This window comes from Paramisgurnus dabryanus, chromosome 16 (assembly GCF_030506205.2).
Source record: "Paramisgurnus dabryanus chromosome 16, PD_genome_1.1, whole genome shotgun sequence".
NCBI lineage: Eukaryota > Metazoa > Chordata > Actinopteri > Cypriniformes > Cobitidae > Paramisgurnus > Paramisgurnus dabryanus.
The window spans coordinates 21912045-21928217 of NC_133352.1; the positions used below are offsets into that span (position 1 = coordinate 21912045).

Consider the following 16173-nt stretch of genomic DNA (forward strand, 5'->3'; position numbering starts at 1 on the left):
TCAGTGATAATGCGATGCTCGTATATCAAATTATGCCTTTTGCCTTCCATGAACTCTGAGGCTTAACATAGATGCACAGCTTCTGTTGGTACAATTTACATTTTTGATGTTCCAACATCAGTTTGTGTTTAATGTCCAGCAGCTGTCTTGGGTCTTGATTTACACACTGTTTCAGTCCTGGATATATTTCAGCTCCTAAATAGACACCCTCTAAACTTGACATGCATTTTTTATGAGCTGTTACTTCAGCTGAAACTAAATCAACTGATACAATAAGTAAAGGATTTGCATGCCAGTGTACATTAGCCATTTCAGGACATGCCTATAAAACGTTAGCTCTATAAACAAGTCAGCTAACCAGCAATGTAGACATTCATGGAAACTGACTGTGGTTAAACATAACATAATGTAGTTATAATTACATCTCGACTTCAGTAGGCAAATAAAGACATGAGTATGCTTAAACATTTCTAAATACATTTCCCACAAGTAAATGCCTGTCTGCTGAGTTACAATGGGCATTGTTGTCTGCAAAATGATCTCACGGAAAGTCTGTTATAGTCACAAAAAATTTGATTAATTTTTGTGTGTCCATAGCACGAAATTTCGTTTTTTTGCCTTGAGCACGAATGTCTTTTTTGTGCCACTCAGCACGAATTTCTATAAATAGTTTTTTTTGTGTCATTTTATGTATTGTTTTCGCAATTTTTAAATCATTGTCGCTTGGGGTTAGGGTTAGATTTGGGGTTTGGGTTAAGATGTAGTTTAATGTATTGGTTTCTAAAAAAATTTATTCCACTTTTAAAACCATTCTCACCTGGAGTTGGGGTTTGGGTTATGATGTAAAAAAATGTAACAGAAAGTGACTCTAACCTCAATCCCAAGCGACAATGTTAAGAAAATAGGAAAAAAAACTAAAAGAAAACAATGTATAAAATGAAACGAAAAAGAAAGTCGACACAAAAAGTATTTATAAAAATTTGTTCGAGTGACACGAAAAAGACATTCATGATCAAGGCACGCAAAAAGCTGCATTTCATGCCATGGACACGAATAAATTAATTAAATTATAACACGACTTTCCGTGAGTGTGCAACACATGACTTAGTTTTTAATTTGTTTACCTAGTAAGGACATTTTGTAATGGCAAATTCGGCTTTTTCCACTTTGTGTGCTTTTTAGAGCATTGGTTCTCAACTGATGTGGCAATGGGACTCACATTTTAAGCTGCGACCCACAGAAACACCGAGTTAGAGGCTTAAAAATATCATTGTGGCCCTACCGAACTATTTCTATCTTCAACACATTCTAAACTGATCCATTGTGTCACATCTATATTTATTGCAATGACATACTGGAGGTTCCTCATAACTAAGCAATGCACATTTATATCGAACAGCAGCTCAGACGCCAATGCGAGGCTTACTGTAGACTCTGACTTGCTTTTTATACCCACACAGTGACCAAATGAAGTGTGCTGGTTCACTAATCTAGTTCTCATGTAGAGTTAACGCTAAACACAGAGACAGCTTTAGAGAAAGCTTCTGTCAACATGCCAGTGGCTATTCTCTTTCTCTCACACGCAAACACAGACTAACATGCACACATCATAATCTCACACGCATAGCTTATTTAACTCTTTGTTCCATGTGCATTCCTGTCAGGCAGACAAAGGGAGCCACGGTAGTTTAAGAGAGGGAGGGACATGGACGGGCGACAATATGATGGAAAGAACTCTTATAGGCATAGTCAGCCAATGAAAATTCTGTCTTTATATGCTTACCCTCCTGTCATCAGGTCAGTATTTACACGACTCTATGTCCACACAATTTGTTTGCATGCATTACAAATCTGTACCAAAAGTCTTCCACTCCATCATGGCTCTCAAATCAGATATGGTTATAAAAAAAGTTTCACAATTAATAAATGGCAAAATTCCTATTCCTTTAAAGGTCACATTCTTCATGATTCCATTTTTTAAACCCTAGTTATTGTGTAATGTTGCTGTAATAGCATAAATAATACCTGTAAAACGATTAAGCTCAAAGTTCACTTCTAGGCGAATTAGCCTTTCAAAGCCTACAGCGAACGGACGGTTTGGACTACAGTCCTCTACTTCCTGCTTTAATGACGTCACTAGAACAGTTTTTTGACTAAACTCCGCCCACAGGAATACGTCAGTCGCCAGCTAAGCTAACGGCAAGCTAAGCTGCTATCGAATCACAACACACTAAACAAACTACACAATCAGAACTCATTACGTATTTCTGAAGGAGGGACTTCATAGACATCAGCCAGTTTTGAGGACAGTGAAAACAGTGCTATACAGATAAGTAAATACTGCCTTTTTACACGTGAAACATGAACACATGTTATATTACGCACTGTAAACACAATCAAAGCTTCAAAAACACCAAAAGAATGGGACCTAACTTATTCCCATACTAATAAACGTCCATACTTGATTATATACGGTAAGGGAAAAATTCAACATCTTGAATCATATTGATAAACCTGACAGCTGCACATGGTCCCTAAAGAGAGATTATTTTAGACAAAGTTAACGGAACAATTGCAAAAATCTTGGCTGCCTGCCTCAGGCATGTTGTGCTGTTTCACACACAGATAGCATCATTCCCTTCCAAGCTAAAAACCTATGACCACCATGCAGCTCGACAAACCTCAGCCGTGGCACAATTGAAAGCATCCTTTATCTCATCACAAAGTGCATTTTCAGGTTACAACATGCCCTAATGTGTGGTAGCCTTTCCATATGAGAGACATTTGATTCTCTTTTCCTCAACCATCTGTTTCATTTTTTTCAATTTTTGGCTTCACATGAGCATAATAATGTTGAGCAAGACTCATCTCTCAGAGATGTTGAGGGGGTGGCAAATGTGCTGTTGTTATGTCTAGAGACCTACTCTTTTGACCAATGGTATGAGCTTTTGTTTTGTTGTCTAATCTTTATGATTTCAGACCTGAACAAACCCAAATACTTCTGTCTACCACCCACGTGAGATGTTGTCATAGCAACAGCAAAAGGAAAAAAGAGCACGCTTTGGAATGGAAGCAAATGGACCAAATAAGGAAGATTTAATGCTACTGTGTAGGCGATGTTTAGTAAACATCAGTAAAATGATGCATGTTAAGTTGATACGACTTATGATTAAATTCTGCTCACAAAAAAGTTAACTGTTCGGTGCGCTACAGTTACACAAAAGCATGAAATAGCATGGGAAAGTATGTAGAATTAGATGTTCAGCTGTCTTTCCAAGTTTGGCTAAGCTGAGAGAGAGAGAGAGAGAGAGAGAGAGAGAGAGAGAGAGAGAGAGAGAGAGAGAGAGAGAGAGAGAGAGAGAGAGAGAGACCTTCTTTTTGGTAATATGAAATGTTCATAAAATGAACTCAACTACTGAAAGTGAAAGGACAACGGAGGAAATTAAATGTTGCATGTTACAGAGAGGAACTGGAATAAAATGAGGTCATATGTCAAATCAGATCTCAATAGTTTCTTTATTCCTCTTCTATATATCAGGGAGGGACATACATTCAAATCAGTAATAAAAAAAGTCACTCAACAGTACTTGCTTGTGCTAGTACAGTGAAGAAAAAATTTGATTTACATACGTTTGGAGATCCGTGAAGCATGAGATTTAAGAAAACATCTGCTTTATGAAAAATGAAATTGCAAACATGAGCAATTGATGCAGATGAGGAGAAGCAATTTAACACTGTGAATTTGGTCTGGGAGTGTGGCAAGACACAACAAGTCCAATAAGCATGGAGAACAGATTAATCTGAACTGAAGTCAGTGTAGTTCTGCCAAACATTAAGCATTTTAATGTTCATAAAAGAGTCCTTGTGTGTGCATGTTTGTGTGGTGTTTCTGTAGTTCACTTTACTTCTTTCAAAAGGGAGTTACTTGGGCACAGAGGACTGTCTGTCTGGCAAACCAAAACACAAATTAAAGGGAGAGCAAAGAAACACAGACAGCTGCATTTAAACTAAAATATTGCTGTGGTCAATATATAGATGAATGAACAGAAGAGCAGATCAGGTCCACAGTGAATAGAGGACAGAACCAAAAACTATCAATTTGAAATATTACTGCAGTTAACTAACTTTGTAAATGACTGCTCGACCAGTGTTAAGTAACTCCTTTCATTTTTTTTATCTTGGAAATCAATTTTAATTTATTGTTCAAACAACACTTGACTTAAATGTCTATATTTGCTATTGTCTACTATGTTACTTTCACTGGGTAACACAATTGACATTTTGGGCCTATACTCAAGCCTTCCCAGGTGAAAAAGTAGTACACTTCCATAGTGTACTTAAAGTGCTTTATTTTCGCACACTAATTTTGTACTTAATATACTAAAAATTCATCTTTAGTACTTCTTAAGATGTTCTTAAAATCATCTAAGTGTACTTCACTGTGCTATTTTGAGACACCATAAATATGAACTAAAATGTGCTAAAAATGTATTTAAAAAATGTATTTAGATACCACTTTTAGTAAACTTGAACCCATCTTTGTATGAAAGTTGAGTTCAAGTTTAATTCAAGTGTTGAGTAAATACATTTTTTAATACAGAGATAGTATGTTAAAAATGCATTTTAGTTCATATTCATGGTGTCTCAAAATAGCACAGTGAAGTTCACTTAGATGATTTTAAGAACATCTTAAGAAGTACTAAAGATGACTTTTTAGTATATTAAGTACAAAATTAGTGTTCGAAAATAAAGCACTTTAAGTACACTATGGAAGTGTACTACTTTTTCACCTGGGTTGAACTGAACATGCTGTGTTTTGAAATACTGTACATTTTCAAATGTCTTGTTACATTTGCAAAAATAATACACTAGTCAACATTTGAATTGGATCAAAACCTTTTATAAAAGTTGTCTCAAAATTTTAAACAATACCGTTCTTGTCTTGGGACAACTTTGATTAACTTTTTGATCCATTTCAAATGTTGACTAATATACTTGTATAACGTGGTTGATAATGAGTTAATATTTGGGGGAAAGGAGAGGACATATTTTTCATCAATATGCTTCTAAAGGAAATTAAATCACAATATCCAAATCATGTGAATTTTAGAGAAACCATTCCTTTTTGAAGGGGGTTTCGCTAGTGGGTACTTAAAGGAACATGCCGACTTTTTGGGACGTATTCACCGTATCCCCCAGAGTTAGATAAGTCCACACATACCTTTTCGTCTCTGTGTGTGCCATAACTCTGTCTGACGCACCCACTGTTAGCCTAGCTTAGCACAAAGACTGGAAGTAAATGGCTCCAGCTAGCATACTGATCCCATATGTGACAAAATAATGCCAACATTTTCCTATTTTTATGTTGTGATTTGTATAGTCACAACATGTACAAATAACAAGGTATATGAGAAAGAGACATATTTTAACCGTATACAGTACATACTGGGAACTATATATTCTCATAAGGAGAAGCACTGCTACTTGGGCAGAGTGATGCGAGCAAATGTGTCTCATATAGTATGACCTTTTTATTTGTACACGCTGTGACTATACAAATCACAACATATAAATAGAAAAATGTTGGCATTATTTTGTCACTTATTAGGAGCAGTATACTACCTTGAGCCATTTACTTCCAGTCTTTATGCTAAGCTAAGCTAGCGGTGGGTCCAAAAGTCCCCAAAAGTTAACGTGTTCCTTTAACTGATAATATTTTTTAAACAATATAACAAATAAGCATTTCAATAAAAAAAATTTTTTTACCAAATAAACACAATGAATTAACACAATGAATGAACACATTTTTGAAGAACACAATAGGAAACGAGCAAAACATAATAACAATATATTTATATAAGAGCTAATTGTCATACAGATTTTAAATACAAAACTGAATGAGCAACTTTACAAAATTAGACAAATGAACATCAGGGTTGTATGTGCTTTTTGTGTAATTGGGAAAAATATATTTTTGTACAAGAAAAATAAGCATTGCTGCTTTATATAGATAAAAATATCCCACAGATATGATATATTTGCAATTATAAAATGACCCACAAATATTATCATTAAAATCCATTATGTTCTCTATTCTCTGCATTACAATTTTAAATGGGATAGTATAAAACACTTTTATTTATTAGTTTTTACAAAAACATAACACTAACAAAATTACAATCATGATTACCAAACACTTTTAAGAACATTAACACTGCCTTTTCATAAGAAAATGTGTAAATAGTAATTCACCATCTTTATGATGATAAACTCCTATAAACGAACACAAGTGCAATTACCAGATTCATTTAACACTGATGCTGGAACCAACAGTATGAAACACAGTCATCACCATGGTAACAGCCGACAGAACACATGAATATGACACACTGATTGATTATAGCAAAAAGCTGTATTGCTGAAGACATTTACCATCTGAATGAAACTAATAACAAAAATGCACTGATTACACCAGGAGTAGGGACTGTAGACTTTTTATAATATAGCATGCAAGAAATGTCTCCACTACTAGACAGATATCAGGGCAGATGCCCTAAATAAAACCATCTGTCTTTGCAAACAGTCAATGCTTTGTAAACAGCGTGAACACATCTGTTGTTAAGAATCTGTTATTTAGTCAACCAAGACATTCTGCCTGACAGTCTGCCTGTCAATCATTTAAAACATTGCATCAGTTTTGCTGACATGTAGAGAATGGGATTTTTGTTGGCGGAGGAAGTCTTGTTAGGTGTCTGAATGTGTAGGAGGTTGACGTAACTGCTAATATCATTTACAGCTCCTTGTGGAATGTCAGTGGTGTCAAAAATAGCTTTAGACTTGGGTAGAGCATGGGAAGTGCAATATGTGGGGTCAAGGCTATGGTTAATATGTTCTTAATGTGAAAAATAAATCTAGGACACTTCCAAAACACATCATTTGAAACATATCAGTGGAATACAGACAAAAGGGCAAAACAAGAACAGCTTTTACAATACTATTCCGTTTTGAAGTGCATAGGGTTTTGACTGTCTTCATTGGCATATAAAGCTGGTGAAAACATTTATTAGAAAACAAAACATTTCACATTTACGCTCCATCAAGAGTTCATAGGAACTACTTTAATCCCATGGGCATTAATGTAGGTGAGCAAAACTTTGGCTCTTCTCTCAATTACGTCTATGAGTTTTTCAATGCCTTGACGGCCACCCTGACTCTCCCAGTACTGCTGATCTAGGAACAGTGACTGCAAAAGCTTTTCCCTGAGACGTTGAGACCTCAACACTGATATGGACTGATCGGGTAACCTGATAAAGAATATTGTAAGCATATTAAAATACAGTTCCATACAATGCATCTTCATTTACAGTATGACTTCATCTTACACTCTTAAAACAAATGTGTTAAATTAACACATCTTGTGTCTAGTTAAGGACAACACATCTAGTGTGTTGTCCTTAATTTAACACATCTCTGTGTTATTTTTGGAACAACACACTTTGTGTTATTTTAACACATCTTGTGTTGTCCCTTTTATTTATATGAACTCAAAATCAACACGAAATGACACATAATGTGTTAAAAATAACACATAATGTGTTAAATAGTTTAACACAAAACAGTGTGTTAAAATTAACACATCCAGGATGTGTTAATTTTAACACATTATTTTGTGTTAAAATATTTAACACATTATGTGTTGTTTTTAACACATTATGTGTCATTTAAGTTCATAAAAAATTAAAGGGACAACACAAGATGTGTTAAAACAACACAACGTGTGTTGTTCCAAAAATAACACAGAGATGTGTTAAATTAAGGACAACACACTAGATGTGTTGTCCTTAACTAGACACAAGATGTGTTAATTTAACACATTCGTTTTAAGAGTGTACATGAGTTTTCATGAATAGCACTTTTAAATGCGTTTAAAAAAATAATTAGTGCACTAATAATAACTAAATACTGACTATTTAGCAATATGGAAAATAAACACACCATAAAATACTGAACTGTATATATTGATATGAAAACGTCCAGAGACGTCTACAAGCTGTGAAACTCAAACACACCAATGGCAAACCATTTCTTCTGGTTTATGGTATTGCACATGTGTGCTTGCGTGCCCCAGAAGTATCACATTAGCAGCATGCCAGCAGATTCCCATATCAGACGGCACGTGTCAGATTGTTTACTGTATGTGTTGCTTACGTCATCAAAGGTGTTGTGGAGGTATTGGCTTACTGAAAGTCCAAATTTGTGGCCTCACAGTAATGAATACACAGCTGCACAGTTTAAAATACCCATTAACCAGGATGTCACATCAGATAAAGATGCCTAAAATTATTGTTTATTAAAATACACATTTATCTAAATGAGGACATTTCATAGACTTTCTTTTAGAGCAATAGATATAACCTAACCTTAACACAAAACTTTCTGCATTTTTACATTTTATAGCGTTTTTTTTTTTTTCAAATAAGGATATCACTAAATAAAGGTTTTGCTGCAGGTTTTTTCATTTGTGTGAAATTATAAGTTTTGGACTTTCAATTAACCATCATCTTCACAACAATATGGAAACTAAGACACTTTTAGAGTGCATGAACAAAAAATTTACAGCATCTCACATGCTCTCCCAAATTTCAAGGACATTTGACTTGATGTTACTTGACACAGAATCATTATTAGCATAACGAAGATCAAGACAGATCAAGTGGTTATATTTGAAATGTAATATTATCTGTGATTGTTATACTTGCAGTTACTCACTCTTTAATCCCTTCTAGGAGTTTGAAGTTCAGATTTTCTTCATCTCTGTCAAAGTAGCCCTTGTTGTTCAAGAAAACCAGGTGGTGTGGATCACGTTTGCGATGGAAAATGTGTGTCAGCTCTACCCTATCCTTGTCTTTACATTCTTCATGGTGACCAAGCTTAACACAGGTGTCCTGAGGGCGGGGCTTAAACCCACAGCAATTTCTATCTAGGCGTCCATAAATCTGAAAAGAAAACCAATTCTACTTTAATATGTTATTGTGGTTTAATAATGTAGTTATAAATATTCAAAACAATTCAGTTGCTTTTCTGAATAAATGTTGCTTTTCTACAAAGATCCAGTACAGTACAGTAGACTACTTAAAAAACTCTGAGTACCTGCAGGAGGAAATCAAAGACTACCAGCCTGCTCCATTCATGATGATGTATGCTGGTGCATCTCCACTCTGCTTTAGGGACGACTCCTCTATACCAGCACATGTGCTTAAGAGAGTCTTGGTATGAGCCCCAAGTCAATCTCTCAGAGGGTTGATCTGCATCAACTATTGGGCTTATAGAAGAATCCCACAAAACCACTGGACAAGACTGACCATCTGAAAAAAAATGTGTGTGTGCATTTAGTAAATTACCATCAACATCAATTGTTTGATTATTTACTTGTGTCAACTAGCAGGGAAATGTACATTGAGCTGGTTGGAGAGTCTGGCTTGTAATCGTAAAATTATTGTTTATTATAACACACATATTTATCTTTCTAAATGAGGACATTTCATAGACTTCTATTGTTCTATTGCACTAGATATAAATAACCTAACCCTAACACAAAACTTTCTGCATTTTTAGGGGTGCACTGAAATATTGGCCGATGATGCTTACTATGCTTCTCAATTACTCATCTGTTAATGATTTGTAATCCGAATGTTGCCGGTATGATTCTCACGACTGGCAGAAAGCTACTTGAACAAGGCACCATATCCCCAGTTGCTCCATTGGCACTGCAGTGAATGGCTGCCCACTGCTCTGTGTGTGTATTCACCATCACTGGGATGGGTTAAAATAACATTTTAAGTATGGGATACCATACATGACACTCAATTCAATGCAATCTCATGGCAACATGTCATTTTTGTCAATGGGCACTACAAGGGTGTTTGGTTTCATTTACTGCATTTCATTTATTATTTGCATCATCTATTAAATTTACACTGACATACCAAATTTTGCCTTGTTTTTGCTTAGACATCTGGGCTGTGTTTCGGACGCCTATTAAATGTCTTTTAAAATGAAAAAATGCTTTCTGGGTCCTAATCCCCCTGTTGAGGCTTACTGTATGTAAGGATGATGGGCCGTTGAATTATTCTAAAATAATGCACACCCAAGGTGTTAATATGGCAGGACACAAAGCGGAGTTTGACATTTGACCGGTCAGGTGTGCGTTTATAGAAAAATAATGCACACATGTGGAACACTTCTCAACTAATCAGAAAAAAGCATTCAACAGCCCCATGGTTTAATTTGTGATAATCCTACTGAAAAATCCAGCTAAGACCAACATAAGCTGGTTTTAGCTGGCCTCCCAGCTTGGTTTTAGCTGGTTTTGCTGGTGTAGCAAGCTGGTCTAGCTGTGTTTTGGTCACTTTTTAAGCTGGACTTGGATCAGCTTGGAAGACCAGCTGACCCACCAGCTTGCAGCTTTGCCATGCTGGCAGGACCGCCACCTTAAACCAGCTAAAACCAGCTAATACTGGTCTTAGCTGGATTTTTTATTAGGGAACACCTGTCTGGATGCTCAATATCTCTTTTTCACAGCTACTTGCTCCATGAGTAAATAAATGGGCATGAAATTTGTATTTGGAATATTGTATCCACACATTCAAACTGGCATAAGAAAAGAGTCAGCTGAGTGATAGCCTACATTAAGAATATGCAGTGCTCTCATGGCTGTTTTGTTTGATAACGAAGTCGCCACTGACCAATCAGAATCAATTATTCAAGAGCTCAGTGTAACAGGCTAAACTAACACAGTATGGAACATTATACCACAAACATATAATAACTAAACAAGTAACAATCTACCTCCAAGAGAATGAAATCTTCTACTGACAGCAGGTAACGTCCTGTTGAGTCCTAAGACTCTGTCCAGATGAAATGCGAAAACTTCACTCATGTCCAAGGGTCGCTTAACAACACCGCTACATTTGTGACACTCATTGGCACGCGTGCGGTTTGTCTCACTTTTGAATAAAATGAAAGAAGAACCCCGACTTGTCACCTTTTCAAAATGCGTTATTGTACTATCGGCTAGAAAGCGCATAGTGCTGATATCCTCATTGCTGAACCATGGAGGAGCCCGTTGACTGTATATCCTAATCGATGAATGGTGACTGTTATCACCTCTGTTCACTTTAATAAACCGGTCAGAATATCCCAAATATGTCCGTGATTTGTCGTTTGTGTTTGAATGGTCCTTATTCGTTTTCTCTTGTATGCCATCCTGTGCGTCCCGAAGATTCACTTTAACTTTCTTTTTGCGGAGTTTTGGTCGCACTGTTCCCCTTATATTAGCCGGTCTGTGCCTTTTAGATTTCAGCGTTATATACACCACATTAGACCGTGTCGGGCTGAACGATTCATTTGCATCCTCACCCCTGACTCCATCAGTAGGGTCCTGATCAATTTTACTCTCGGAATACACGCTGTCACCAGTCCAGAGACCATGTTTGTCTTGGTTAGTGCGAGGTACAGTGAAAAACAAATAAAAAATGCACACAAGTGCTACAATCCAGTATTTCCTAACTGAAGAATATCTCTTACAGTTGCATATTCTCAAAAACGATATGGTCCAATAAATCGGACAGTTCCCGATATTTCCGAAATGGGTCGAGTATGTATCCATTGGACCGAGTTTTGCGCATGATTAAATTTCCATTCACGGTGTCATGTTGGATGTCACGATGTCAAATGGCGTTAAGTTTATAGCAAAAACGCAAATCCGTTTAGCGCAAACTCTAAAATGAATGACGACAACTGTACCGGTGTCAGATCAGCTGAGATAACAGTCCCAAACTGGCATGTCCCTTATCCGCCACATCCACACTGTACGGCACGCGACAAGATCAGGCTACAACCTTTAGCCAATAAATCAATACAATTTGTTTATCACGGTAAAAAAATATAAGTCATCGTATGTTTTTTTTTTTTACATTAACTCATCAAAAGTAAGCAATTTAAACTTGTTTTAAAAAAGTTTACCAACTTATTTTAAAAGCAGTAAAAATGTCTTACAACGCTAATTTGATTATGCTTTAAAAATTAAGACGGCAACTAAATATTTTAGCGCACTTGTACATGTTTAATTTATCCCTGATCTAAATATTGGTGAAAATGGTAATATTGTATTATATGGTTTCAAAACAGCCATTTAAACTCTGAAAACCCTATTTGCATGCAGACTTTAATCTAAAGGGACTTACAAATAAAGAATATCACAATTAATCATACAAGATTGCTGGACAAGAATACAAAGTCTTAAATGCATGGAAAACAGGAAAGAAGATCATTAACCATTAGGTCTGCTAGGAAACAAATAACAATAGCTCGTGTTGCCAGGAAGAAGTTGTATGTAAACAAACGTTGTTTTGACAGATGCATTTATAAGTGAATTCAATTTAAGTGAAGTATAAATAGCAGTAGCCTACATGTAATAATGTGCTCTCCTAGAGGAGGAACTTGTTTTAATTCATAAAAATAAACAAACGTGTGACATTACACATTTTGACAGCAATTACATTTAGATAAAGGTCTATAAGCAGCTGGGGAACCACTATTCCAGGTGATAAAATTATTAAGTGATTGCAAATCTGGGAAGATTTTTTGTTCAAAACGTATTCCGCCATCGCCACCTTGTGGTAATATAATGTACAGACTCAAATCTTTGAATACGCGGTTAAGCAGCTGCCAGCCAGGACAGCAAGAGATGCAAAAACAAACACCAGCAAGTTTCCGACTCCCTGAGGAAATAAAATGACAAATTTTAAGCATTTACTTTCTATAACATGTGTTATAGTTAAACACCATCTGAACTACTAAATGAAAATGTAATTTCTTCATGTTACCTACTTTGACCTCTTTAAATACCACACTCCCCCACAGAGCAGCTACTAAACCATAACCCTGAAACCAAAGCATGACATTTGATTATATAAATACATTTTATTTATTGCAAAATAAGACGGCATTTAATTATTTTGCCAGGATGTTGCACAATACTTACAGCATTAATTATAGGGAATGTGATCACGGCACTGAGGTAGTAATTTGCTATAAGCCATGCATATGTGGCCAGTCCCCACATCAAACCACTTAAGAAACCTGAATAGAAGATGGCACACAAGTTAAGAACCCAATATAATATGTAAAAAAAAAAAAAAAAAGGGGGAAATATGTGGTCAAATAGTTTGACTTACATTATACATCTTATGTGGTGGAATTAAATATTCAGTATAGCAAACAAGTACTTTATTTGTTTGGCAAAATACTCATTAAGATTACCCCCGCTACATTGAATTTGTGATGTATGAGCAACATTACCAGGCAAGATGGCTCTGGGGTAGATCCGAGGTCTGTTCCTCGTGGCTGCACAATAAGCAAGAAAATACACTGTGCTCGTGAGGAAAATTCCATTGTAATGGGCAAAGCAGTAGTCAATTTCTGTAATGGATCACACAGCTTGTTAGAATAGGCAATAAAACGCTTGTATAGAAATGAGTGTCGGTCAAATCACTTTATTAACAAACACTCTGTCATGCAAACACACATACCACTTTGACTGGAACCAGTGAATATACTGGAATTGGTTTTGGCATGGACTTTAATATAGAAAACAGGCACGAAAGAACAGCCATAAAGGACCCCTGAAAATACGGCCAAGATGCAACCACTATAAACAAGAGGGTAGGAAAAATTAACTTTTCACCTGCCATTAAATCTAACAAGTGTCACAGTATTAAGCATTTAAAGCTAAAAAAAAAAACCAGGACCATAAATAAGGGCAAGCAACAGGAGACACTACATAAAATGTAGAGCATGCATGTTAGCAACTATACTATTACATTGTGCTAGTTCTCAAACTGGGGGCCCTGAGATGGTCCAAGGGGGCTCCAGTTTAATGACATTCAATAAAATACATTAACTTATCATTAATCCTGTGTAATTAAACCTCAGAATAGTTTGAGAACCACTGCAGTATACAGTACTGGAAAACACCACAAAGAAATAATAAAATTGGAAGGCCTACAGATACTTACAACACTCTCTTACTCCTTGGTGAAATCGTGTCCACCCATGAATCACTGGTGCTGTCAGGATTTAACCTCTGAAGACACACACACACACACACACACACACACACACACACACACACACACACACACACACACACACACACACACACACACACACACACACACACACACACACACACACACACACACACAAAATGTGTGTATCCAATGCAAAAAAACAAGAAACATTACACATAACATCCAAAAGCTTGATGACACACTCACCCTGTCATCAATCAACAAAGGCATGGTTTCGGTAGATGAACGTTTCTGAACATCACTTTTCACAAAGAAGAATATAATGGCACTGAAACAAAGACATGACTGTGTTACATAATCCCAAACAGATCCAGAGGGGTTCGGCACAATAAATAAAGCCAAGAATGTCTTCATTTTAAATCCTGAACAATCTGATGGTATGAGGAATCCAATAAAGCCTCACTTCAGTTCTTAAAAACAGATTCATCTTTGCCTTAAACTAAATATTACATTTGAAATGTTAAGGCGAGTAACAGCAGCACTTTGATAAATCTGCTAGTTGTATGAAGAATGGATGAATAATGTGTGTCCATATTAACATCTTTCCCCTACCTGAGCAAACAAAGACCAGCTCCACAATAGTTAAGTATCGGTTTGGGTATTTCCTCTGGATGCAACCCAAACCAGCCATACCTTAAGAGATACAATTTAAGAAATTAGTTAGTTTGTGTATAAATTAAGTGAACAAAAAAAGTGCAGCACTGCCCAGCATAGACTAGACTAGTAAGATCAGAAATTTAAACTGTTTAAAAACTAGGTTACCTTGAGCTTGCCCATCCCATTAGCAAACCACTGGATCCCCAAAGCAAAATTCCAAGTCCAAGGCCAATAAACTTCACAACTGGGACAGCTGTTATATTTCCTGAGAGAAAATATGTTTTACCACAAAAACAGCCACATATATTAAACAAATGCTGATTCACTCACACGCTTTACCGGTGGCCCAAATTGCTCCACCGAGCATGGCTGCTGGATGAGCTCTGGATGGGTGAAACAACATGTCAACAACCAGCCCAACAAACCATATAGCCGAGCAGCATACCCACTGGAAAAACATTCCTGTAAACAGAACAGATTTAAGACACATGGCACAAATGATGGCTTGGAGTATAAGGGTACAGGTAAACATCTTACCATCTCCAGCATCTATTGTTTTAACAGGAACAAAATTACTTCCATACAACAGCATTGAAAACACACAGGCCACATAGCCGTAAGTTTTGTCTGTACTGTTGGCTTCATTAGAGGAGTCATCGGTGCTTGTGATTGTGCGAGGAGACTCTAATAAAACAAGATAAATGCATCAAAATAAATAGATCAGTAAAAATAGTCTATTAAACTATATTAACTGTCACATCATCAGTTATCAAAACCATTCACTGACAGTTGCCGTTGATGCTAGTCAAAGATATCTATTAAAGTATTTTACATTCAATCTACCTTCAGCCGACACTGTGTTACAGCGTGTTACAATAACAAACACAAATACAGCTACTAAAGCCATATCAGTGTCCTTGTATTTCATCAAAGTTAACAAACATTTGTTATTGTGGCAATGAGGTGAAGTAGTTTGTTGTTAACCAGCTGTCATTAATTGGCTCACTGTTCCCCATACTAAGTGAAAGCCAATTTACTCTGATCACTAACCAATTACCTGATTTCCACTGAATCCATGATTTTTTTCTTTTCAATGTTGCTTTGAAAGGGGTATAAACACATTAATTCAGAGATTAAAAAAAATATTGCACCTTAAGTTGGTGCAAACACGACTATAAAACAATACAGAAAAAGCCAAATAAGGAAATTTGCATAAATATAATATTTAATAATCAATATTTAAACACTACCTATCCAGTTTGCATTATTTTTCTTTTAATCAACAACAAACGAATTGTTTTATTATCTACAAAGGATTTCATAAGTTACATGTTGCCTATGGTGTTTTCGGTTTCCAATCGTCAGGAATTCTTGATACGAGGTCTTGAAGGGCACTTCAAATGACGTACGCCACACTTGGGTC

At 36.2% G+C, this 16173-nt stretch overlaps 2 protein-coding genes across 3 annotated transcripts; both read right to left on the reverse strand.

Moving 5' to 3' along the window:
* Positions 1–5832: 5832 nt before the first annotated feature.
* Positions 5833–11892, reverse strand: gask1b (golgi associated kinase 1B). The gene is made up of 4 exons (XM_065272599.2): positions 10849–11892; positions 9151–9365; positions 8770–8996; positions 5833–7304 (listed from the first exon to the last, which is right to left on the reverse strand). The coding sequence occupies exons 1-4, from the start codon at positions 11666–11668 to the stop codon at positions 7097–7099; spliced, it is 1470 nt and encodes a 489-aa protein (XP_065128671.1). The 5' UTR covers positions 11669–11892; the 3' UTR covers positions 5833–7096.
* Positions 11893–12293: 401 nt separating this feature from the next.
* Positions 12294–15937, reverse strand: tmem144b (transmembrane protein 144b). 2 transcript variants are annotated; one of them, XM_073812072.1, is made up of 12 exons: positions 15808–15937; positions 15288–15434; positions 15090–15212; positions 14916–15015; positions 14706–14786; positions 14340–14421; positions 14079–14146; positions 13593–13711; positions 13363–13482; positions 13046–13143; positions 12892–12945; positions 12294–12782 (listed from the first exon to the last, which is right to left on the reverse strand). In XM_073812072.1, the coding sequence occupies exons 2-12, from the start codon at positions 15340–15342 to the stop codon at positions 12699–12701; spliced, it is 984 nt and encodes a 327-aa protein (XP_073668173.1). In that variant the 5' UTR covers positions 15343–15434; positions 15808–15937; the 3' UTR covers positions 12294–12698. The 2 variants fall into 2 exon arrangements, with proteins under 2 accessions (XP_073668173.1, XP_065128693.1); XM_065272621.2 differs by lacking the exon at positions 15808–15937 and adding an exon at positions 15594–15742.
* Between the last annotated feature and the right edge of the window lie 236 nt (positions 15938–16173).